Source organism: Pristiophorus japonicus, chromosome 1, assembly GCF_044704955.1.
Source record: "Pristiophorus japonicus isolate sPriJap1 chromosome 1, sPriJap1.hap1, whole genome shotgun sequence".
NCBI classification, from domain to species: domain Eukaryota; kingdom Metazoa; phylum Chordata; class Chondrichthyes; family Pristiophoridae; genus Pristiophorus; species Pristiophorus japonicus.
In genome coordinates, this window is record NC_091977.1 from 519,185,901 (window position 1) to 519,211,750 (window position 25,850).

The following is a 25,850-nucleotide window of genomic DNA, read 5'->3' on the forward strand; positions in this document are numbered from 1 at the left end:
CCTGCAAGCTTTCTCTCGTACTTTATTTTCCCCCTCCTAATTAAACCCTTTGTACTCCTCTGCTGAATTCTAAATTTCTCCCAGTCCTCAGGTTTGCTGCTTTTTCTGGCCAATTTATATGCCTCTTCCTTGGATGTAACACTATCCCTAATTTCCCTTGTTAGCCACGGTTGAGCCACCTTCTCCGTTTTATTTTTACACCGGACTGGGATGTACAAATGTTGAAGTTCATCCATGTGATCTTTAAATGTCTGCCATTGCCTATCCACCGTCAATCCTTTAAGTATCATTCGCCAGTCTATCCTAGCCAATTCACTTCTCATACCATTGAAGTTACCTTTCTTTAAGTTCAGGACCCTAGTCTCTGAATTAACTGTCACTCTCCATTTTAATGAAGAATTCTACCGTATTATGATCACTCTTCCCCAAGGGGCCTCGCACGACAAGATTGCTAATTAATCCCCTTTCATTACACAAGATCCAGTCTAGGATGGCCTGCTCTCTAGTTGGTTCCTCGACATATTGGTCTAGAAAACCATCTTTTATACACTCCAGGAAATCCTCCTCCACCGTATTGCTACCAGTTTCAGTCATTACTTTTTGAAGCAATTCCTACTGGCGGTAAGAATCTTTCAGGATAACGTAACTCGTGCAAGCCCACAACACATCCTTGCCTGCTGTCCCTTTCGACCAACATTAAGGGCATAAAAGGTCAGTAAAAAGATATATTTACCCCAAGGAAGATGACATACACAAAGTGAAATCTTCCAATGATATGTGCTGATTGTGCATGCGTTTGTTTGGCAGAAGGGGAAGATTGATAAATTCCGGGAGGAGCCTTTACACAAACTGATGGAACTAACCAATTTTTTATGGTTGGTCTGCATTGGTTTTCCTGGGGATTCGCTGTGCAGCATGCACAAATATTAGATGATTGTGCAAATAAGGGTAGGACTTCCCTACCTTAATTTACAAGTGGTTGGCCATAGAAATGAAATGTTAACACAGGTCTTTAAGATCCACTTCCTGGCTTTTGAGACTGAAGCCCCAATTTTAACTTGAGGCTCACTCGGGGCAGGTAGGGTGCGGGGTGGGAGGGAAAAACCTGCAGTTTGTTGAACATAATTTGGCAGAACTGTAAACCCACCCTAAATCAGTGTAAGTGATGTCATAGCCATTAGGCAAGAGTGGGAATTTTGTCAGAAGCCCGACACTGCCAGGGTCCCAATGGAATGGTCTCCGGCATATGGAGATGGGGGTAGGAAAGGATATGCTGGTGGTAGGAGGTAGAGTGAAGGCCAGTGCTAAGGAAGAAAAGGACTCTTGAAGCCCAAGGGGAGCACTCCTGCTCCTCCTAGCCTACTATTTAAATGGAGAAAGATTGCAAAGTGCCGCAGTACAGCAGGACCTGGGGGTACTTGTGCATGAAACACAAAAGGATAGTAGGCAGGTACAGCAAGTGATCAGGAAGGCCAATGGTATCTTGGCCTTTATTGCAAAGAGGATGGAGTATAAAAGCAGGGAAGTCTTACTACACCAATAAGGTATTGGTGAGGCCACAACTGGAATACTCCGTGCAGTTTTGGTTTCCATATTTACGAAATAATATACTTGCCTTGGAGGCAGTTCAGAGAAGGTTCATTAGGTTGATTCCGGGGATGAGGGGGTTGATTTATGAGGAAATGTTGAGTAGGTTGGGCCTCTACTCATTGGAATTCGGAAGAATGAAAGGTGATCTTATCGAAACATATAAGATTATGAGGAGGCTTGACAAGGTGGATGCAGTGTGAGGATGTTTCCACTGATGGGGGAGACTAGAACTGGAGGGCACGATCTTAGAATAAGGGGCTGCCCATTTAAAACAGAGATGAGGAGAAATTTCTTCTCTCAGAGGGTTGTAAATCTGTGGAATTCGCTGCCTCAGAGAGCCGTGGACGCTGGGACATTGAATAAATTTAAGACACTAATAGTCAGTTTCTTAAACGATAAGGGGATAAGGGGTTATGGGGAGCAGGCGGGGAAGTGGAGCTGAGTCCATGATCAGATCAGCCATGATCTTATTGACTGGCGGAGCAGGCTCAAGGGGCCATATGGCCTACTCTTGTTCCTATTTCTTATGTCCTTGTGTTTGGTTAGCCCAATCTATATGTAGATTAAAGTCACCCATGATAACTGCTGTACCTTTATTGCACGCATCCCTAATTTCCTGTTTGATACCATCCCCAACCTCACTACCACTGTTTGGTGGTCTTTACTCAACTCCCACTAGCGTTTTCTGCCCTATGGTGTTCTGCAGCTCTACCCATACAGATTCCACATCATCCAAGCTATGTCCTTCCTTATTATTGCGTTAACCGCCTCTTTAACCAGAAACGCTACCCCACCTCCTTTTCCTTTCTGTCTATCCTTCTTGAATATTGAATACCCCTGGATGTTGAGTTCCCAGCCTTGGTCACCCTGGAGCCATGTCTCCATAATTCCAATTACATCATATCCATTAACAGCTATCTGCGTAGTTAATTCATCCACCTTATTACGAATGCTCCTTGCATCGAGACACAGAGCCTTCAGGTTTTTTTTTTTAACACTCTTTGTCCTTTTAGAATTATGTTGTAATGTGGCCATTTCTCTGCCCTCTACCTTTCCTTATCTCCTTTCTACCTCTGCCCCCATTTTACTTCGATCTATCTCCCTGCATAGATTCCCATCCCCCTGCCATATTAGTTTAAACCCTCCCCAACAGCTCGAGCAAACACTCCCCCTTGATTCCGGTCCTGCCCAGGTGTCGATCTTCCTCGCTGCAATGCTCCATCTCACGCTCAACAAGCTCCTTGCTGGAGTGGAACTAAACTATAGAATCAGTGGGAACCTGTTCAACCTTCATCGCCTCCAGGCTAGATCCAAGACCGTCCCATCCTCTGTCGTCAAATTACAGTAGCCGGACGACACTTGCGTCTGCGCACATTCAGAGGTTGAACTCCAAGCCATCGTCAATATCTTCACCGAGGCGTATGAAAGCATAGGCATTACAGTAAACATCTGTAAGACAAAGGTCCTCCACCAACCTGACCGCACCACACAGCATTGCCCCTCAGTCATCAAAATGCACAGCGCAGCCTTGGACAACGTGGACCACTTTCCATACCTCAGGAGCCTACTATCAGCAAGGGCAGACATCGACAACGAGGTCCAACACCACCTCCAGTGCACCGCCTCCTTCAGCCACCTGAGGAAGAGAGTGTTCGAGGATCAGGCCCTCAAATCTAGCACCAAGCTTATGATGTGTCGGGCTGTAATGATACCTGCCCTCCTGTATGGCTCAGAGACTTGGACCATATACAGCAGACACCTCAAATCGCTGGACAAAAACCACCAACAATGTCTCTGCGAGATCCTGCAAATCTCCTGGGAGGATAGATGCACTATCGTCAGTGTTCTCGATCAGGCCAATATCCCCAAAATCAAAGCACTGACCACACCCGAGCAGCTCCATTGGGTGGGCCACATTGTCCGCATGCCCGACACAAGACTCCCAAAGCAAGCGCTCTACTCGGAACTCCTACACGGCAAGTGAGCCCCAGGTGGGTGGAGGAAACGTTTCAAGGAGATCCTCAAAGCCTCCTTGATAAAGTGAAACATCCCCACCGACACCTGGGAATCCCTGGCCAAAGACCGCCCTAAGTGGAGGAAGAGCATTCCGGAGAGCGCTGAACATCTCGAGTCTCGTTGTCGAGAGTATGCAGAAAACAAGTGCAGGCAGCGGAAGGAGCTTGCCACCCACCCTTTCCTTCAACGACTGTCTGTCCCACCTGTGACAGAGACTATAATTCCCATATTGGACTGTACAGTTACCTGAGAACTCACTTTTAGAATGGAAGCAAGTCTTCCTCAATTTTGAGGGACTGCCTATGATGATGATAATTCAGCCAGTTTCAAAGACAGAATGGAACATCTTGGAACATAGAAACACTTTATTTAATAATGATTTACATCTTGTCCAGGCCCTATCTATCCAATTAGTACCTTCACAAGGCATAATCGGATTACTCCTGGAATCAGTTGTCTTCATTGACTGATTTGCAAGTTAAAGCACTGCCCTATATCATGCAGAGTTTTTATTGATAGCACAGCCGTTAAGGATGACTATTGTGTTTGCAAGCTTTCATTCTCCTTGACTGGAACTGACAAAAGAAAACAACAGTTACCCTCAAAGGATCCATGGTTATTTATGGTCAAAAGGCCATTGTGTAATTCAAACCTTTTCACAGCCGGGAGAACATTTTATATTATCTCTGCAGACAGAATTGTGTACAGTTACTTAAACCACACACCCACAGGCAAAATAAACCCCTTCTGGAAAGCAGCAACAACAACTTGTATTTATATAATGTAGTGAAACATCCCAAGGCACTTCACAGGACTATTATGAGACACGGGGCCACATAAGGAGAAATTAGGGCAGGCGACAAAAGCTTGGTCGAAGAGTTAGGTTTTGAGGAGCGTCTTAAAGGAAGATAGAGAGGCAGAGAGGTTTAGGCAGGGAATTCTAGGACCTAGGCAATAGAAGGCAACAGAAACCAATGGTTGAGCGACTATGTTCCAGGGATGCTCAAAGTGCAAAATTAGAGGAGCGCAGATATCTCGGTGTGGGGGAGGGGGTTGTGGGGCCAAGGAGTTTACAGAGATAGGGAGGAGCGAGGCCATGGAGGGATTTAAAACGAGGGGTGATGGGTGAGGGAGACTTGAGTTAGGACACGGGCAGCCGAGTTTCAGATCACCTCTCGTCTACATAGGGTAGAATGTCGGAGGCCAGCCAAGAATGGGTTGGAATAGTCAAGTCTAGAGCAGTTAACAGAAAACAGTTTAAATATTGGCCTAGCTATATTTGAATGAATGATACAACGTGAAAACTATATAACTGGAAACGGAATAGGTCCCTCTGTTCATCATGATTGTTGCATTTTTTAAGCGTCTGCAATAGTTGTCTGAATTCTCAGACAGGGTCATGAACTTACCAGTGACATTAGGTTTCAACTACCCTCACTGGTAAATGTTGCCTCTTCCTGGCTGAGATGACATGACACCTCTACATTAACGACTTGGAAGAGGGGACTGAGTGTAACGTAGCCAAGTTTGCTGACGATACAAAGATGGGAGAATGGGTAATGTGTGAGGAGGACATAAAGAGGCTGCAGGAGGACATAGACAGGCTAAGTGAGTGGGCAAGAATTTGGCAGATGGAGTACAATGTTGGAAAATGTGAGGTCATGCACTTTGGTAGAAAAAAATCAAAGAGCAAGTTATTATTTATATGGAGAAAGATTGCAAAGTGCTGCAGTACAGTGGGACCTGGGGATATTTGTGCATGAAACACAAAAGGATTGTATGCAGGTACAGCAAGTGATCAGGAAGGCCAATGGAATCTTGGCCTTTATTGCAAAGGGGATGGAGTATAAAAGCAGAGAAGTCTTGTTACAGCTGTGCAGGGTATTGGTGAGGCCACACCTGGAATACTGCATGCGTTTTTTGGTTTCCATATTTACGAAAGGATATACTTGCTGTGGAGGCAGTTCAGATAAGGTTCACTAGGTTGATTCCGGAGATGAGTGGGTTGACTTATGAGGAAATGTTGAGTAGGTTGGGCCTCTACTCATTGGAATTCAGAAGAATGAGAGGTGATCTTCTAGAAACGTATACGATTATGAGGGGGCTTAACAAGGTGGATGCAGAGAGGATGTTTCCACTGGTGGGGGAGACTAGAACTAGAGGGCATGATCTTAGGATAAGGGGCTGCTCATTTAGAACTGAGATGAGGAGAAATTTCTTCTCTCAGAGGGTTGTGAATCTGTGGAATTCGCTGCTTCAGAGAGCTGTGGAAGCTGGGACATTAAATAAAATTTAGACAGAAATAGACAGTTTCTTAAACAATAAGGGGTTATGGGGAGTGGGCAGGGAAGTGGAGCTGAGTCCTTGATCAGATCAGCCATGATCTTATTGAATGGCGGAGTAGGCTCGAGGGGCCTTATAACCTACTCCTGCTCCTATTTCTTATGTTCTTATGGGTCTTGCAAAGATTGATTCTATCTTGGGACATGGAACCAGAGGGAGCTAGAGTGAAGAATTTGAATGAGTGGTAAATGTATTCATGGGGTAAGTCAACCAGTTTTGATTAAAGTTAAGTTTTTGTTCAATCCTCTATTGTGAACTAACTCTTGCCAAATCATCAGTCAGACAACTATAAGAATTGTTATTGATTACAAAATCATAACTTAAGATTAAAGTTGGGTACATGAACACTTAATAAATATGAATAGATGTAGTTAGAGTTATCTAGCAGTCTGAATAGCAAATCATTAACCGACAGAGTTACATAAGAATAAGAATTAGCCCCTCGAGCCTGCTCCGCCACTCAACAAGATCATGGCTGATCTGGCCGTAGACTCAGCTCCACTTACCCGCCTGCTCACTTCACAAAATGAGTAGCCATAGTTAGACAGGCAATTAAGTGTATCACTTTAAATGAGCATTAATATTAATGGATGCTGCATATTAAATATAGCAGTGAACAGAGTCTGAGATTATTACAGTTGGTGAATTCATTTGGGGATTAAACCCCTAGATAGCTGACAAATAGTTTTTGTAGTCATTATAACTGTGTGCCCAATTCCCACATATATTCAAATCCTCCTGTAGTTTACCCTGTTCAGCTTTGGAGTCTACCACCTTCATTAGCTTTGTAGCATCTGCAAATTTAGCCACTGTGTTTGTGACTCCTGGACCCTGCTGGTAACAGGCTGATGACAATCCCTGGACCACTACCCTCTGGGTTTATTCAGTGAACCAATTACATATCCATTAGAAAATATTTCCACTGACGCCTGCTTTCTTTATTATCAGTACCATCCTTTCCAGAAATCCAAGTACACCACATCCGCTGCCTTATCCCTATCAAGTTCCTTCATAGTGTGTGCAGAAGTTGTTTTTAATTTCTCCATTTAACCACTTTGATCTCAGTTTTGACATTAACTTTCTACTTCCATATGGTGTATCTTAATCTGCAGCCTTTCCTAGAAATCCTGCAAAGTGTTTTTTTTTGCTCAATTACTTTTACCATTGAGTCCATCTTATCATTCTTCCATTGTTTAAAAATCAGCTCTCCTGATATCTGAAATATACTTAAATCCATCCTCTAATGCATCGTGGATGAAGGTGCGGTGAATGAGGGTATGGGGCCCAGAGGCAGCACGGGTCTGCCCACACTGAGGTATATGTGCACACTAGGTCCGTGCACCAGAGCAGAGCTTCAGTGGTCCTGGTTCAACCCTTCCCATTGGATAAAAGCCTAGCTCTGTCAAGCGCGTGTGGTGGCTGATGTGCAACGGTCACCACATGTTTAAAAAATCCACGCACAGGCATCTTCCACCCCCTCAATTGGAGTTCAGGACTGGAACATCGGGTCCTTCATTGAAACATCTGTGAACTCTTGTGGAAGCAAGTCATCCTCGTTCGAGGGACCGCCTATGACTAATGACTAATTGGATTGGACAGGTGATCATCTGGATACTGATGATTAGCAATGTTTCAAAGACGAAATGGCTTTTTGTTTATGAACTGTGTGGTTGAGTCAACCTTCCTTCCCTGGGATACAGGAATTGGTGAGTGGAACTTGAGTCACTGTGCCCCCTTTCAGCTATGCGGATAACTGTTCTACTTGGATCTACAGTTCCGGCTGAACCCACCTCACACACGAGTGATGATATCTGAGTGGGCTTCACTCTTGCCTTTCTCTAATCTCGGTCACCTGTAAAGTTAAGTGACCATTATTGCTGATATTAACTGGCTAATACAACCTCAAAGCTAACTCAGAATTTTACTCTCTCTCCTTAATATGCTGTAACTATAAAGACACCTTCCTGTGTCTGCTAGATAATGGGTACTTAGAGCTAATAAAGAGAGTACTGCTTTTACGCAAAATACATATTTGCAAATTAATTTAATTCATGTGTGCCGAAGCAATGTGATTAGAATTATATTTGCATAGCCTGGTGAATCTAGCCAATCCAGTTCCAGGTTGTACTCCAACTTACTCGGGTCTTTTCATGCTGTCAGCCAGGTCAATTTGATATCCTCACCACTGCTCTGATAGCTATTACAGAGACATGGTTGCAACATGACCAAGGCTGGGAACTAAATATTCAAGGGTATTTGACAATTCAGAAGGACAGACAAAAACGAAAAGGGTTAATAAAGGATGAGACAGTGTATTAGGGAGAAACGATATTGGCTCAGAAGATCAAGATGTTGAATCAGTTTGGGTGGAGATAAGGAATAATAAGTGGAAAAAGTCGCTGGTGGACATAGTCCATAGGCCCCCAACAGTAGCTACACTGTTGGAAAGAGTATAAATCAAGAAATAATGGAGGCTTGTTGTTGTGTATCTGTAAAGCATGCACTCCCATGTTCCGCCACCAGGGAGCTCATCCCCTGAAGTCCCAAGGGACCCCAGCATCCTTTAACCTCCCTGTGTGCAGTCTCATCTGTGTTAGGAACACAATAACTGGCGATGAGTATACGAATCCAACGCAAAGATGCAGCAAACTGTGGGCATCCTGGATAAGTTCTCGGAGGGTGAGGATTGGGAAGCCTATGTCAAATGGCTAGAGCAGTACTTTGTAGCCAACGAGCTGGACGGAGAAGGAAGAGCTGCAAAAAGGAGAGCGGTCCTCCTCACAGTCTGCGGGGCACCGACATACAGCCTCATGAAGAATCTTCTGGCTCTGGTGAAACCCACAGATAAGTCGTATGAGGAGCTGTGTACACTGGTTCGGGAGCATCATAACCCGAGGGAGAGCGTGCTGATGGCGAGGTATCGGTTCTACACGTGCCAGCGATCTGAAGGTCAGGAAGTGGCGAGTTACGTCGCCAAGCTAAGGCGACTTGCAAAACAATGTGAGTTTGATGGCTTCCTGGAGCAAATGCTCAGAAACTTTTTTGTACAGGGCATTGGCCACGAGACCATCCTACGAAAACTTTTGACTGTAGAGACACCGACCCTCAGTAAGGCCATTGCGATAGCACAGGTGTTTATGTCCACCAGTGATAACACCAATCAAATCTCTCAGCACACAAGTGCTAGCAATGTTCATAAATTAACTGGAACTGTGTTTGCGAGCAGAAATGTACAGGGCAGAAACCACAAGTCTGCAACTGCCAGCAGGCCTCAGGTGACCCAGATGACTCAGACTCCGCAACAAAGTATGAATGCAAGGCAATTCACACCTTGTTGGCGTTGTGGAGGCTTCCATTCAGCTATTCATGCTGCTTCAAAGAGTATGTTTGCAAGAGCTGTGGAACAATGGGGCACCTCCAATGATCTGCAAAACCTGCTAACCACCACGTGGCAGAGGAAGATCGGTCCATGGTGGATCAAAGCAACTTTGAGCCTCAGAGAGAGGAGGCAGATGCTGAAGTACACGGGGTGCACACATTTTCGATGAAATGTCATCTATAATGCTAAATGTAAAATTGAATGGCTTACCCGTAGCCATGGAATTGGATACTGGCACTAGCCATACCATCATGAGTAAAAAGATGTTTGAGAGACTGTGGTGCAACAAGGCACTCAAACCAGCCCTGAGCCCCATCCACATGAAACTGAGAACGTACACCAAAGAGCTCATCATTGTCCTGGGCAGCACCATGGTCAAGGTCACCTACGAGGGCACATTGCATGAACTGCCAGTCTGGATTGTCCTGGGCGATGGCCCCACACTGCTTGGAAGGAGCTGGCTGGGCAAGATCCGCTGGAACCGGGATGACATCCGAGCGCTATCACATGTCGATGAGGCCTCATGTACCCAGGTTCTTAACAAATTTCCTTCCCTTTTTGAGCCAGGCATTGGAAACTTTTCTGGGGCAAAGGTGCGGATCCACTTGGTCCCAGAGGCACGACCCATTCACCACAAGGCGCGAGCGGTACCCCACATGATGAGGGAGAGAATGGAAATCGAGCTGGACAGGCTGCAACGAGAGGGCATCATCTCCCCAGTGGAATTCAGCGAGTGGGCCAGCCCGATTGTTCCAGTACTCAAAAGTGTTGGCATGGTCAGGATTTGCGGCGATTATAAAGTAACTGTTAATCGTTTCTCGCTACAGGACCAATACCCGCTACCTCAGGCAGACGACCTATTTGCGACGCTGGCAGGAGGCAAGACGTTCACCAAGCTTGACCTGACTTCGGCCTACATGACGCAGGAGCTGGAGGAGTCTTCGAAGGGCCTCACCTGCATCAACAGGCACAAGGGACTGTTCATCTACAACAGATGCCCGTTTGGAATTCGGTCAGCTGTAGCGATCTTCCAGAGAAACATGGAGAGCCTACTCAAGTCGGTATCACGCACGGTGGTTTTTCAGGACGACATATTGGTCATGGGTCGGGACACCGTCGAGCACCTACAAAACCTGGAGGAGGTCCTCCAGCAACTGGATAGCGTAGTGCTGCGACTGAAGAGGTCGAAATGCGTCTTCATGGCAACAGAAGTGAAGTTTTTGGGGAGAAAGATCGCGGCGGACGGCCCACAGACGCCAAGACAGAGGCTATCAGGAACGCACCCAGGCCACAGAACGTCACGGAGCTGCGGTCGTTGCTGGGACTCCAAATATTTTGGTAACTTCCTACCGGGGTTAAGCACCCTCTTAGAGCCCCTACATGTGTTAATGTGTAAAGGTTAGAACTGGGTATGGGGAGAAAACCAAGTAATTGCTTTAGAGAAAGCCAGAAACATTTTATGCTCCAACAAGCTGCTTGTATTGTAGAACCCGAGTAAAAGACTTGTGCTAGCATGTGATGCGTCGTTGTACGTTGCGGGGAAGTTGCAACCTGTCGCCGATGCTTCCAGGAGCTTGTCTATGGCCGAGAGAGCCTACAGCATGATTGAGAAAGAGGCATTAACGTGTGTGTTCAGGGTAAAGAAAATGCATCAGTACCTGTTTAGCCTCAAATTTGAGCTGGAAACCGATCACAAGCCCCTCATATCCCTGTTCGCTGAAAACAAGGGGATAAACACTAATGCCTCAGCCCACATACAAATGTGGGCACTCACACTATCAGCATATAACTATACCAACCGCCATAGGCCAGGCACCAAGAACTGTGCGGATGCTCTCAGTCGGCTACCATTGCCCACCACGGGGGTGGCAATGCCGCAGCCTGCAAACTTGTTGATGGTGGCGCAGCCCGCAGACTTTTTGATGGTCATGGAAGCGTTTGAAAATGATAAATCACCTGTCACGGCCTGCCAGATTAGGACTTGGACCAGCCAAGATCCTCTGCTGTCCCTAGTAAAAAAACTCTGTGCTGCATTTAGGACCAGCCTCCCCGTTGAAATGCAAAAGCTAATCAAGCCATTCCAGCAGCGAAAGGACAAGCTGTCCATTCAAGCAGACTGCCTGTTGTGGGGTAACCGCGTAGTGCTACCCAAAAAGGGCAGGGAGACGTTCATCTCGGATTTCCACAGAACACACCCGGGTATAGTAATGATGAAAGCGATAGCCAGATCCCATGTATGGTGGCACGGTATCGACTCTGACTTAGAGTCCTGTGTACGGCAATGCAGCATGTGTGCCCAGTTGAGCAACGCGCCCAGAGAGGCACCACTAAGTTTGTGATCCTGGCCCTCCAGACCATGGTCAAGGATCCATCTCAACTATGTGGGCCTGTTTCTCGGTAACATGTTCCTGGTGGTGGTGGATGCTTTTTCAAAATGGATTGAATGTGAAATAATGTCAGGAAGCACCGCCACCGCCACCATTGAAAGCCTGAGGGCCATGTTTGCCACCCACGGCCTGCCTGACATACTGGTCAGTGACAACAGACCATGTTTCACCAGTGCTGAATTTAAAGAATTCATGACCCGCAATAGGATCAAACATGTCAGCTCAGCCCCGTTTAAACCAGCCTCCAATGGGCAGGCAGAGCGGGCAGTACAAACAATCAAACAGAGCCTTAAACGAGTAACAGAAGGCTCACTCCAAACCCGCCTGTCCGAGTACTGCTCAGCTACCGCACGAGACCCCACTCGCTCACAGGGGTGGCCTCGGCTGAGCTACTCATGAAAAGGACACTTAAAACCAGACTCTCGCCGGTTCACCCCAACGTGCATGATCAGGTAGAGAGCAGGCGGCAGCAACAAAATGTAAACGATGGTCGCGCCACTGTGTCACGGGAAATTGATCTGAATGACCCTGTGTATGTGCTAAACAATCCCAAGTGGATCGCGGGCACGGTGATAGCTAAAGAAGGGAGTAGGGTGTTTGTAGTCAAGCTAGACAATGGACAAATTTGCAGAAAGGACCTGGATCAAACGAGGCTGCGGTTCACAGACTGCCCTGAACAACCCACAGCAGACACCACCTTTTTCGAGCCCACAACACACACCCAAAGGATCAACGACACCACACCGGACCAGGAAATCGAATCCATCACGACCAACAGCCCAGCAAGGCCAGGCTCACCCAGCAGCCCTGCAAGGCCAACAACACGCCAGCCCAGCGAGGGCACAGCCAACACACCAGAACAGACATTTGTACCGAGGCGGTCCACCAGGGAAAGAAAGGCTCCCGACCGCTTCACCTTGTAAATAGTTTTCACTTTGACTTTGGCGGGGAGTGATGTTGAGTATCTGTAAAGCATGCACTCCCATGTTCCGCCACCAGGGAGTGCATCCCCTGAAGTCCCAAGGGATCCCAGCACTGTATTTCAGCCGGCCTCTAAGGCCTGTTCCTCACTCTGGAATGTCTTAATAAAGATTGAGGTCACTGTTACTTTAACCTCCCTGTGTGCAGTCTCATCTGTGTTTGGAACACAATACTTGTAAAAAAGGAACGGCGATAATCATGGCCGATTTAAACTTCTTATTGATTGGACAAAGCAAATTGGCCAGGGTAACCTTGAGGAAGAGTTCATAGAGTGCGTCGGGGATAATTTTCTTGAAGAGTATGTTACGGAGCCAACCAGGGAGCAGGATTAACGATCTCCTCGTAAAGGAGATCCTCTAGGAATGAGTGACCATAACATGGTTGAATTTCAAATTCAATTGGAGGGTGAGAAAGTTGGATCTCAAACTAGTGTTTTAAGCTTAAATAAAGGAGACTACAAAGGTATGATGGCAGAGTTGGCTAAAGTGGACTGGGAAAATAGATTAAATATGGGACGGTTGATGAGCAGTGGCAGACATTTAAGGAGATATTTCATAACTCGCAACAAAAATATTTCCAATGAGAAGGAAAGACTTGTAGGAGAAGGGTTAACCATCTGTGGCTAACTAAGGAAATAAGGGATGGTATCAAGTTGAAAACAAGGGCCTACAATGTGGCCAAGACAAGTGGGAGGCCAGAGGATTGGGAAACTTTTAAAAGCCAGCAAAGAATGACGAAAAAAATTATGAGAGGGATGATAGATTATGAAAGTAAACTAGCACAAAATATAAAAACAGATAGTAAGAGTTTCTATATGTACATGAAAAGGAAAAGTATGGCTAACGTAGAAGACACTAAAAACTTCCCAATAGTGGATAATCCAGGAGCTATGGGGAGGGAAAAACTTAATGCAATCACTATCACTAAAGAAGTAGTACTCGATAAAATAATGGGACTAAGGCCGAAAAGTCCCCTGGACCTGATGGCTTGCATCCTAGGGTCTTAAAGAAAGTGGCTGCAGAGATAGTGGATGCATTGGTTGTAATCTACCAAAATTCCCTGGATTCTGGGGAGGTCCCAGCGGATTGGAAAACCACAAATGTAATGCCACTATTCCGAAAAGGAGGCAGATAGAAAGCAGAGAACTATACACCAGTTAAACTAACATCGGTTATAGGGAAAATAGAAATATAGAAATATAGAAAATAGATGCAGGAGTAGGCCGTTCAGCCCTTTGAGCCTGCACCACCATTCAATAAGATCATGGCTGATCATTCCCTCAGTACCCCTTTCCTGCTTTCTCTCCATACCCCTTGATCCCTTTAGCCGTAAGGGCCATATCTAACTCCCTCTTGAATATATCCAATGAACTGGCATCAACAACTCTCTGCGGCAGGGAATTCCACAGGTTAACAACTCTCTGAGTGAAGAAGTTTCTCCTCATCTCAGTCCTAAATGGCCTACCCCTTATCCTAAGACTGTGTCCCCTGGTTCTGGACTTCCCCAACATCGGGAACATTCTTCCCGCATCTAACCTGTCCAGTCCCGTCAGAATCTTACATGAGATACCCTCTCATTCTTCTAAACTCCAGTGTATTAAGGCTCAGTTGATCCAGTCTCTCCTCATATGTCAGAACCGCCATCCCGGCAATCAGTCTGGTGAACCTTCGCTGCAAGAACGTCCTTCCTCAGATTAGGAGACCAAACTGAACACAATATTCCAGGTGCGGCCTCACCAAGGCCCTGTACAACTGCAGTGAGACTTCCCTGCTCCTATACTCAAATCGCCTAGCTATGAAGGCCAAAATACCATTTGCCTTCTTCACCGTCTGCTGTACCTGCATGCCAACTTTCAATGACTGATATTCCATGACACCCAGGTCTCGTTGCAACTTCCCTTTTCCTAATCTGCCGCCATTCAGATAATATTCTGTTTTCGTGTTTTTTCCCCCAAAGTGGATAACCTCACATATATCCACATTATACTGCATCTGCCATGCATTTGCCCACTCACCTAACCTGTCCAAGTCACCCTGCAGCCTCTTAGCGTCCTCTTCACAGCTCACACCGCCACCCAGTTTAGTTTCATCTACAAACTTGGAGATACTACACTCAATTCCTTCATCTAAATCATTAATGTATACAGTAAAGAGCTGGGGTCCCAGCACTGACCCCTGTGGCACTCCAGTAGTTACTGCCTGCTATTCTGAGAAGCATCAGTTTATCCCGACTCTTTGCTTCCTGTCTGCCAACCAGTTCTCTATTCACATCGGTACACTACCCCCAATATCAAGTGCTTTGATTTTGCACACCAATCTCTGGTGTGGTACCTTGTCAAAAGCCTTTTGAAAGTCCAAATACACCACATCCACCAGTTCTCCCTTGTCCACTCTACTAGTTACATCCTCAAAAAATTCCAGAATATTTGTCAAGCATGATTTCCCTTTCACAAATCCATGCTGACTTGGACAGATCCTGTCATTGCTTTCCAAATGTGCTGCTATTTCATTCTTAATAATTGATTCCAACATTTTCCCCACTACTGATGTCAGGCTAACCGGTCTATAATTACCCGTTTTCTCTCTCCCTCCCTTTTTAAAAAGTGGTGTTACATTAGCTACCCTCCAGTCCGTAGGAACTGATCCCGAGTCGATAGACTGTTGGAAAATGATCACCAATGCATCCACTATTTCTAGGGCCACTTCCTTATGTACTCTGGGATGCAGACTATCAAGCCCTGGGGATTTATCGGCCTTAAATCCCATCAATTTCCCTAACACAATTTCCCGCCTAATAAGGATATTCTTCAGTTCCTCGTTCTCACTAGACCCTCGGTCCCCTAGTACTTCCGGAAGGTTATTTGTGAAGACAGAACCAAAATATTTGTTCAGTTGGTCTGCCATTTCTTTGTTCCCCATTATAAATTCACCTGAATCTGACTGCAAGGGACCTACGTTTGTCTTCACTAATCTTTTTCTCTTCACATATCTATAAAGCTTTTGCAGTCAGTTTTTATGTTCCCAGCAAGCTTCCTCTCGTACCCTATTTCCCCCTCTTAATTAAAACCTTTGTCCTTCTCTGCTGAATTCTAAATTTCTCCCAGTCCTCAGGTTTGCTGCTTTTTCTGGCTAATTTATATGCCTCTTCCTTGGATGTAACACTATCCTTAATTTCCCTTGTTAGCCACGGTTGAGCCAACTTCCCCGTTTTATTTTTACTCCAGACAGGGATGTACAATTGCTGAAGTTCATCCATGTGATCTTTAAATGTTTGCGATTGCCTATCCACCGTCAAACCTTTAAATATCATTCGCCAGTCTATTCTAGCCAATTCACACCTCAAACCATCGAAGTGACCTTTCCTTAAGTTCAGGACCCTAGTTTCTGAATTAACTTTGTCACTCTCCATCTTAATAAAGAATTCTACCACATTATGGTCACTCTTCCCCAAGGGGCCTCGAACAACAAGATTGCTAATTAGTCCTTTCTCATTACACATCACCCAGTCTAGGATGGCCAGCTCTCTAGTTGGTTCCTCGACATATTGGTCTTGAAAACCATCCCTAATACACTCCAGGAAATCCTCCTCCACCGCATGGTTACCAGTTTGGTTAGCCCAATCAATATGTAGATTAAAGTCACCCATGATAACTGCTGTACCTTTATTGCACGCATCCCTTATTTCTTCTTTGATGCTGTCCCCAACCTCACTACTACTGTTTGGTGTTCTGTACACAATTCCCACTAGCATTTTCTGCCCTTTGGTATTCCGTAGCTCCACCCATACCGATTCCACATTATCCAAGCTAATGCCCTTCCTTACTATTGCATTAATTTCCTCTTTAACCAGCAATGCCACCCCGCCTCCTTTTCCTTTCTGTCTATCCTTCCTAAATGTTGAATACTCCTGGATGTTGAGTTCTCACCCTTGGTCACCCTGGAGCCATGTCTCCGTGATGCCAATTACATCATAACCGTTAACTGCTATCTGCGCAGTTAATTCGTCCACCTTGTTCCAAATACTCCTCGCATTGAGGCACAGAGTCTTCAGGCTTGACTTTCTAACACACTTTGCCCCTTTAGAATTTTGCTGTAATGTGGCCCTTTTTGCTTTTTGCCTTAGGTTTCTCTGCCCTCCACCTTTACTTTTCTTCTTTCTATCTTTTGCTTCTGCCCCCATTCTACATCCCTCTGTCTCCCTGCATAGGTGCCCATCCCCCTGCCATATTAGTTTAACTCCTCCCCAACAGCACTAGCAAACACTCCCCCTAGTACATTGGTTCCGGTCCTGCTCAGGTGCAGACCATCCAGTTTGTACTGGTCCCAACTCCCCCAGAACCGGTTCCAATGTCCCAGGAATTTGAATCCCTCCCTTCTGCACCTCTCCTCAAACCACGCATTCATCTGAGCTTTCCTGCGATTCCTACTCTGACTAGCACGTGGCACCGGTAGCAATCCTGAGATTACTAGTTTTGAGGTCCCACTTTTTAATTTAGCTCCTAGCTCCCTAAATTCGTCTCGTAGGACCTCATCCCATTGTTTACCTATATCTTTGGCACCTATATGCACCACGACAACTGGCTGTTCACCCTCCCTTTTCAAAATGCTGAAGTCCATTATTGAGGAAGCAGTAGCAGGACATTTGAAAAAGCATAATTCAATCAAACAGAGCCAGCGTGGTTTTATGAAAGGGAAATCATGTTTGACAAATTTGCTGTAGTTCTTTGAGGATGTAACAAGTAGGGTGGAGAAGGGGGAACCAATGGATGTGGTATATTTGGATTTCCAAAAAGCATTCGATAAGGTGCCACATAAAAGGTTACTGAACAAAATAAAAGTTCACGGGTTTGAGGGTAGCATGTATAGAGGATTGGCTAACTAACAGAAAACAGAGAGTCGGGATAAATGGGTCATTTTCTGTTTGGCAAACAGTAACTAGTGGGGTGCCGCAGGGATCATTGCTGGGGCCTCAACTATTTACAATCTATATTAATGATTTGGATGAAAGGACCAAGAGTAATGTAGCCAAGTTTGCTGATGATACAAAGATGGGTAGGAAAGCAAATTGTGAGGAGGACACAAAAAATCTGCAAAGAGATATAGACAGGCTAAGTGAGTGGGCAAAAATTTGGCAGACGGAGTATAATGTGGGAAAATGTGAGGTTATCTATTTTGACAGAAAAAATAGCAAAGCAAATTAATATTTAAATGGAGAAAAATTGCAAAGTGCTGCAGTACAGAGGGAGCTGGGTGTCCTTGTGCATGAAACACAAAAAGTTAGTATGCAGGTACAGCAAGTAGTCAAGAAGGCAAATGGAATGTTGGTCTTTATCGCAAGGGGGATAGAATATAAATCAGAGAAGTCGTGCTACAACTGTACAGGGTATAAGTGAGGCCATACCTAGAGTATTTAAGGAAGGATAACAGCATTGGAGGCTGTTCAGAAAAGGTTCACTAGGTTGATTCCAGAGATGAGGGGGTTGACTCATTGGAGTTCAGAAGAATGAGAGGTGATCTTATTGAAACATATAAGATAATGACAGGGCTCCACTCATAGGGGAAACTAAAACTAGGGGACATAGTCTCAGAATAAGGGGCTGCCCATTTAAAACTGAGACGGGGAGGAATTTCTTCTCTCAGACGGTTTTAAATCTATGGAATTCTCTGCCCCATAGAGCTGTCGAGGCTGGGTCATTAAATATATTTTAGGCGGAGAATGACAGATTTTTGAGCGGTAAGTGAATAAAGGGTTATGGGGAGCTTGCAGGGAAGTGGAGTTGAGTCCATGATCAGATCAGCCATGATCTTATTAAATGGCTGGTTTTTTTGGGGTGCATATTATTGGCCCGGATTTTGTTGGTAGAAATAATGCTGAAACTGCAAGCGCTCACAGCTATTAAAGAGTAAATCGGACCGCAACTTCCAGTGACTGCCCATGTGAAGTTAAACGTGGAAATCAGGAAGTTGCTGTCCGAGCTGCCCTGCTCCTCCTGAAACTGCTATACTGGTATCTCATGGAGAGACCCGGCACTCAAATACATGCAACGGCGTGATGTTGGAGTACTTACGTGATAGATACCCGGTAAACACTCCAGAAAAAGTTAGGATTAAAAACAGAAAATGCTGTAAATACTCAGCAAGTCAGGCAGCATCTGTAGAGAGAGAAACAGAGTTAATGTTTTGGTCGCTGACCTTTCGTCAGAATATTTCACGAAAGCGTATCAACCTGAAATGTTAACTGTGTTTCTCTCTCCACAGATGCTGCCTGACCTGCTGAGTATTTCTTGCACTTTCTGTTTTATTTCAGATTTCCAACATTGCAGTATTTTGCTTTTATTATGAGAAAAATTTAGGGGTTGTCCATTCTGATCTAAGTGAATTTTTAACGGCATGATAAGTCTTAATTATTGCCAAACAACCTCTATGGCACTAAAAATTAACTTTTACAAGTGTGGAGTCTCATTCCTTTGGAGTTTAGTTATTGCTGGAGATTTTTCTTTCCGTCTGTAATCTGTCTCTTAATCATATTTTTTTAATTTTGCTTTATGTGCATGATTTGGCATTGAATTAAATATTCTAACTTACGCTTCCTGGTTCAGACTCTGCGTGTCTGGTTGGTTAAGGAGATACACCATTGCTTGCCCTGTTCACATAGATCCCAGATCTCTGGTAGAGGGTGCCACAGTATTTTGGATTTCTAATTACCTAAACTTATAGTGCAAAAGCCGGGCAAGTGTACGTGTAATGAACCCGTAGTGCCGTTCGTTCGCCACTGACCACAAAGAAATAAAGAACTTGCATTTATATAGTGCCTTTCATGGCCACCGGACATCCAAAAGTGCTTTACAGCCAACAAAGTAGTAAAATCCAGACCATTATGTCAGCTAAGGCACTAAAGGAATGCTACAGCTAAGCAACATAAAGTGGAAAACCAAAATGAAGGAATGTAATTAGGACATTTAGATGTTACTAGCCATTAAAATGAAAACTTTTTTTGTGTGCATTGGCTCCCAGTTAAGCAATGCCTCAATTTCAAAATTTCCATCCTTGTTTTCAAATCCCTCCATGGCCTTGCCCCGCCCTATCTCTGTTATCACCTCGAGCCACCCCCCCGCCCCCCCCCCCCAGATATCTGCGCTCCTCTAATTCTGCCCTCTTGAGCATCCCCAATTTCAATTGTTTCACCATTGGTGGCTGTGCCTTCTGATGCTAAGGGCCTAAGCTCTGGAATTCCCTGCCTCAACTTCTCCGCTTCTCTACCTCTCCCTCCTCCTCCAAGACGCTCCTTAAAACCTACATCTTTGACCAAGTCCTAATATCTCCTCACATGGCCCGGGTGTCAAATTTTTTGTCTTGTACTTTTGTTTTATAATACGCCATGGGATGTTTTACTACGTTAAAGGCCCTATATAAATACAAGTTGTTGTAACCTATATAAATACAATTTGCTGTAACTAGATTTATATAGAAACATAGAAACAAAGAAAGTAGGTGCAGGAGTAGGGCATTCGGCCCTTCGAGCCTGCACCACCGTTCAATATAATCATGGCTGATCATGCAACTTCAGTACCCCATTCCTGCTTTCTCTCCATACCCTTTGATCCCTTTAGCAAGTTTCTCCTCATCTCGGTCCTAAATGGCCTACTCCTTATCCTTAGACTGTGACCCCTGGTTCTGGACTTCCCCAACATCGGGAACATTCTTCCTGCATCTAACCTGTCCAATCCGATCAGAATTTTATATGTTTCTATGTGATCCCCTCTCCTTCTTCTAAATTCTAGTGATTATAAGCCTAGTCGATCCAGTCTTTCTTCATATGTCAGTCCTGCCATCCCAGGAATCAGTCTGGTGTGTGTGGATGTGTACCAAAAAACAAAGAAAGTTTTGCATACCAACAATGTTTTTTTTAAAAAAAAAAGTTAACGAACTGCAAATGACAGCAACACATTTTTTTAGTTGCATTATTTTGCTGTCTGCTTTTTGGCACGCAACATTGTGGCGGGAGCGCGCGCGCGCACGCACACGCCCCCGGTCCTGGCGCCTCCGGGTGCGCGTGCGCGTGTGTGCGCGCCGTGCATGCGCGCGCACGGCCGAGCCTGACAGAGAGCAGCGGCAGCGGCAGCGGGGACGGCGCGATGAAGGGCGGCGAGAGGAGCGGCGGGGCGGCCGCAGTCGAGCACCTGGCGTTCGCGGCCAGCGCTGGCGATGCCGACCCCCGGCGTAGGCCGGTGTTGCTGGTGGGGCAGCTGGCCAACCTGCAGAGACTCGCCTGGAGCCAAGTGAAGGGCAAGCTGGAGCCCCGGGTGACCCAGGAGGTAGCGTAGAGAGAGAGAGGAAAAAATAATCAACCGGTGGCGGCAGTTTCCAAAATGGTTTCCACACCCACACCCTCAAGCTTTGGCTCAGAGGAATAGGCCATTCAGTCCCTCGACCTACCTACCTACCTACCTACCAGCCCGCCTGAGGCTGCAGTGGGGCCTGCAACTAGCGAGAGTAAAAGCAGCTTTTAATGATAGCATCGTTCGGGCCTCATTCTAGAATTTTCATATCACAGGCAGTCCCTCGCAATCGAGGAAGACTTGCTTCCACTCCTGAAATGAGCCCTTAGGTGGCTGAACAGTCCAATACGAGAGCCACAGACCCTGTTACAGGTGGGACAGATAGTCGTCGGGGAAGCGGGTGGGTGGGACTGATTTGCTGCACGCTCCTTCCGCCTGACCTCTTCACGCTCGCGCCGTCGAGATTCGAAGAGCTCAGCGCCCTCCCGGATGCACTTCCTCCACCTCAGGCGGTCTTCGGCCAGGGACTCCCAGGTGTCAGTGGGGATGTCGCACTTCACCAGACAGGCTTTGAGGTTGTCCTCGTACCATTTTCGCTGCCCACCTTTGGCTCGTTTGCCATGAAGGAGCTCCGCATAAAGCATTTGCTTAGGGAGTCTCGTATCTGGCATGCGAACTAAGTGGCCTGCCCAATGAAGCTGATCAAGTGTGGTTAGTGCTTCAATGCTGGGGATGTTAGCCTGGTCGAGGACACTGATGTTGGTGCGTCTGTCCTCCCAGGGGATTTGTAGGATCTTGCAGAGACATCGTTGGTGATATATCTCCAGCGACTTGATGTGTCTTCTGTAAGTCGTCCATGTCTCTGACCCATATAGTAGGGCGGGAATTACTACAACCCTGTAAACCATGAGCTTGGTGGTAGGTTTGGGCTTAGTCTTCGAACACTCTTCATCAGGCGGCCGAAGGCAGCACTGGTGTACTGGAGGCGATGTTGAATCTCCGCATCAATGTCTGCCTTTGTTGACAAGAGGCTCCCGAGGTATGGGAAGTGGTCCACGTTGTCGAGAGCCGTGCCGTGAATCTTGATGACTGGGGGGCAGTGCTGTGCCAGGTTGGTGTAGGACCTTTGTCTTACAGATGTTAAGCGTAAGGACCGTGCTTTCATCTTGGTGACTACATTGACTATATCTTGGAGTTCAATCTCCGAATGTGTGCAGACGCAGGTGTTTGTGTCAGCCGTGGCACACTCGTCTGAGTCAGAAGGTTGTGGGTTCAAACAAAACTAGGCTGACACTCCATTGCAGTGCTGAGGGAGTGCTGCACTGTCAGAGGTGCCGTCTTTCGGATGAGACAGCAAACCGAGGCCTTGTCTGCGGATGTAAAAGATCCCATGGCACTATTTCGACCCCACTTGGCGCTTTGACCCCACTTTCTGATGCACTCTTATTTTTATACATTCTGTCTTTCCTGTCACACTCTGGTTATCATTTCCCCCATCGCTACCCCTGCTCTATTGCCTTCTCATTTCTTTTTGACTTTTAAAATTTCCGCTCACCTGAACCCTCCCCACCCTCCCCTCCACTATTTAGTTTAAGACCCTCTCTACAACCCTAGTTATTTGATTCGCCAGGGCACTAGTCCCAGCACAGTTCAAGTGAAGCCCGTCCCAACGGAACAGCTCCTTCTTAGCCCAGTACTAATGCCAGTCCACCAGGAATCTCAATTTCTCCCACACCAGTCTTTGAGCCACACGTTCATCTCTCGATTTTATTTACCCTATGCAAATTTGCTCGTGGCTCAGCTAGTAATCCAGAGATTATTACCTTTGTGGTTCCTCTTTTTAATTTAGCCCCTAGCTGCTCATACTCCCATAAGAGATCCTCTTTCTTTGTCCTACCTATGTCATTGGTACCCATGTGGACCTCGACAACTGGATCTTTCCCCTCCCATTCCACATTTCTCTCCAGCCCAGAGGAGATGTCCTTAACTCTGGCACTGAGCAGACAACACACCCTTCGGGACTTACGCTCTCGGCTGCAGAGAACAGTATCTATCCCCCTAACTATACTGTCCCCAACCTCTACAATATTTCTTTTTTTCTCCCCCACTTGAATGGCCCCTTATACCATAGCGCTATGATTAGTTTGTTCATCCTCCCTGCAGCCCCTGCTCTTGTCCACACAGGGAGCAAGAACCTTGTACCCGTTGGACTAGCGCAAGTGCTGAGGCTCCTCCATCACTACCTCCTGGGTTCCCAGACCTGCCCCGCTCATCGTCACACCCACCTGTCCCTGACCACGGACAAAATTTGAATTATTTAACGTAAGGGGTGTGACTGCCTCCTGGAACACAGCGTCCACAACTCTCCCCCTCCCTGATGTATCGCACTATCTGCAGCTCGGACTCCAGCTCATCTATTCTGAGCCGAAGTTCCTCGAACAACCAACATTTGCTGTAGATATTTGCTGCAGTATAATGTTGGAAAGTGTGAGGTCATGCAGTTTGGCAGAAAAAAAATCAAAGAGCAAGTTATTATTTAAATTGAGAAAGATTGCAGTACAGCGGAACCTGGGGGTACTTGTGCATGAAACGCAAAAGGATGATATGCAGGTACAGCAAGTGATCAGGAAGGCCAATGGTATCTTGGCCTTTATTGCAAAGGGGATGGAGTATAAAAGCAGGGAAGTCTTGCTACAGCTATACAAGGTTTTGGTGAGGCCACACCTGGAATACTGCGTGCAGTTTTGGTTTCCATATTTATGAAAGGATATACTTTGGTGGTAGTTCAGAGAAGGTTCACTAGGTTGATTCTGGGGATGAGGGGGTTGACTTATGAGGAAATGTTGAGTAGGTTGGGCCTCTACTCATTGGAATTCAGAAGAATGAGGTGATCTTATTGAAACGTATAAGATTATGAGGGGCCTTGATAAGGTGGATGCAGAGAGGATGTTTCCACTGATAGGGGAGACTAGAACTAGAGGGCATGATCTTAGAATAAGGGGCCGCCCATTTAAAACAGATGAGGAGAAATTTCTTCTCTCAGGGCTGTAAATTTGTGGAATTCGTTGCCTCAGAGAGCAGTGGAAGCTGTGACATTGAATAAATTTAAGACAGAAATAGACAGTTTCTTAAACGATAAGGAATTATGGGAAGCGGGTGGGGAAATGGAGCTGAGTCCATGATCAGATCAGCCATGATCTTATTGAATGGCAGAGCAGGCTCGTGGGGCCGTTTGGCCTCCTCCTGCTCCTATTTCTTATGTTCTTATGTGATCGCCGTGGATCTCAATGGTGTCCACCAGCTCCCACCTGCAACAGCTGCAACACATCGCCTGGTCTCTCATCTCTATTGTATTTTATGTAATTAATTAGGTTTTTAAGTTGAAATATCAATTGTCTATGTTTACTTTTTAATCCCGGCTCTTAATTTAATTGGTAATTGTATGTGTGTGGTGCTATGACATTTTTTGACTGTTTTAAATAGCACAGCACCAAGAGCTTGTAGTGGGTCTCCCGATATGGTGGTAGAATATTTATAACAGGTTGGAGCAGGACAAAAGCCTCTCTGAAAAATACTATATGGCAACAGCGTCCCTTTTAAAGTATTGTTATTTTCTAACCTTTGTTCTTTGCATTAATATCTGGACTACACCCTGTATTTCTCCATAAGCAGCTGATAGAAGTGTGAGAACTGCCAGACATTTCCTTCGTCACACAGTTATCTGGTTCTTTGTAGACTTTCTCCTACCCCCTCCCCTCCCTCTTTTGCATGTTGCAACGCCAAAGTGTTATACTTCATTGGCTGCAAAGTGCTTTGGGACGTCCGGTGATCGTGAAAGGCGCAAGTCTTTCTTTTTCTTCTTTGTCAATGCCTTGATTATCTCGTGATTAATTAGTGACTGAACATGTAGGGAATTCCAGATGTAAACTCATATCCGGGGACTTCACAATGCAGTGTGGTACAACGCCAAAATGTTGTGCAGCTCAAAGCACACAGCTAAATAGCAAAGTACAAATCAGTGTGTTTAATATGCCCACATATACCCAGTCACTCATCACCCCTGGCCTACATTGGCTCCCGGTCTGGCAATGCCTCATTTTTAAAATTCTCCTTCTGGTTTTCAAATCCCTTCATGGCCTTGCCCCTCCCTATCGCTGTAACCTCCTCCAAACCTTTGAAATCTGTGCGCTCCTCCAATTCTGCCACTTGCGCATCTTTGATTTTAATCGTTCCACCATTTGCGGCTGTGCTTTTGGCTAGCTAGGCCCCGAGCTCTGAATTCCCTCTCTACACACCTCTCCTCCTTTTAAGACGCTCCTTAAAACCTACCTCATTGACCAAGTTGTCCTGAAATCTCCTATGTAGCTCGGTGTCAAGTTTTGTTTGACAACATTCCTGTGAAGTAACTTGGGATGTTTTACTTTAAAGGCGGTATACAAATACAAGTTGCTGTGCAGATTATCTGTGCTGAGGTCTGCTGAAGCTTGTTTTGTCAGTTTAACCCTCCCAGCATCTTGAATGAGTGAGTTTATTTCTCTGAGCACTGTCAGGGTTGTGGCTTCTGCCACTGAGCTTACTTGTCAGTAGCTTCCCAATTTTGTTAAAACTTTGTGTTCAAGATTGGCTTGGTTGCATCTAATCATGTCTAAATGTTCCAAGTTTAGCGCTTTTATTGGCTGGTAAATCATCCTTTAAAGCTGGTTTCCAGATAGTAGTAAAACGTTGCTCCCACTTTTAAGATGTGTGTTTGGAACTAAAAGGCAAGTTTACATTTTTTTAATCACAAAAAAAAGTTAAAATAGAAGTTAAAATCATTAGAAAAGAATGCAATTGAAGTTAAATAAAAATATGACGAGAATAGGGGAAATAGGTAACA

At 45.6% G+C, this 25,850-nt stretch overlaps 1 protein-coding gene across 1 annotated transcript in view; it reads left to right on the forward strand.

Moving 5' to 3' along the window:
- Positions 1-20,784: 20,784 nt before the first annotated feature.
- The window catches only part of LOC139277572 (probable aminopeptidase NPEPL1), a 31,670-nt gene continuing 26,604 nt past the window's right edge, over positions 20,785-25,850 (forward strand). Inside the window, exon 1 of the mRNA XM_070896218.1 lies at positions 20,785-21,010. Coding sequence (XP_070752319.1) covers positions 20,831-21,010 — 180 coding nt within the window. The 5' untranslated portion in view covers positions 20,785-20,830. The remainder of the gene's footprint in view (positions 21,011-25,850) is intronic.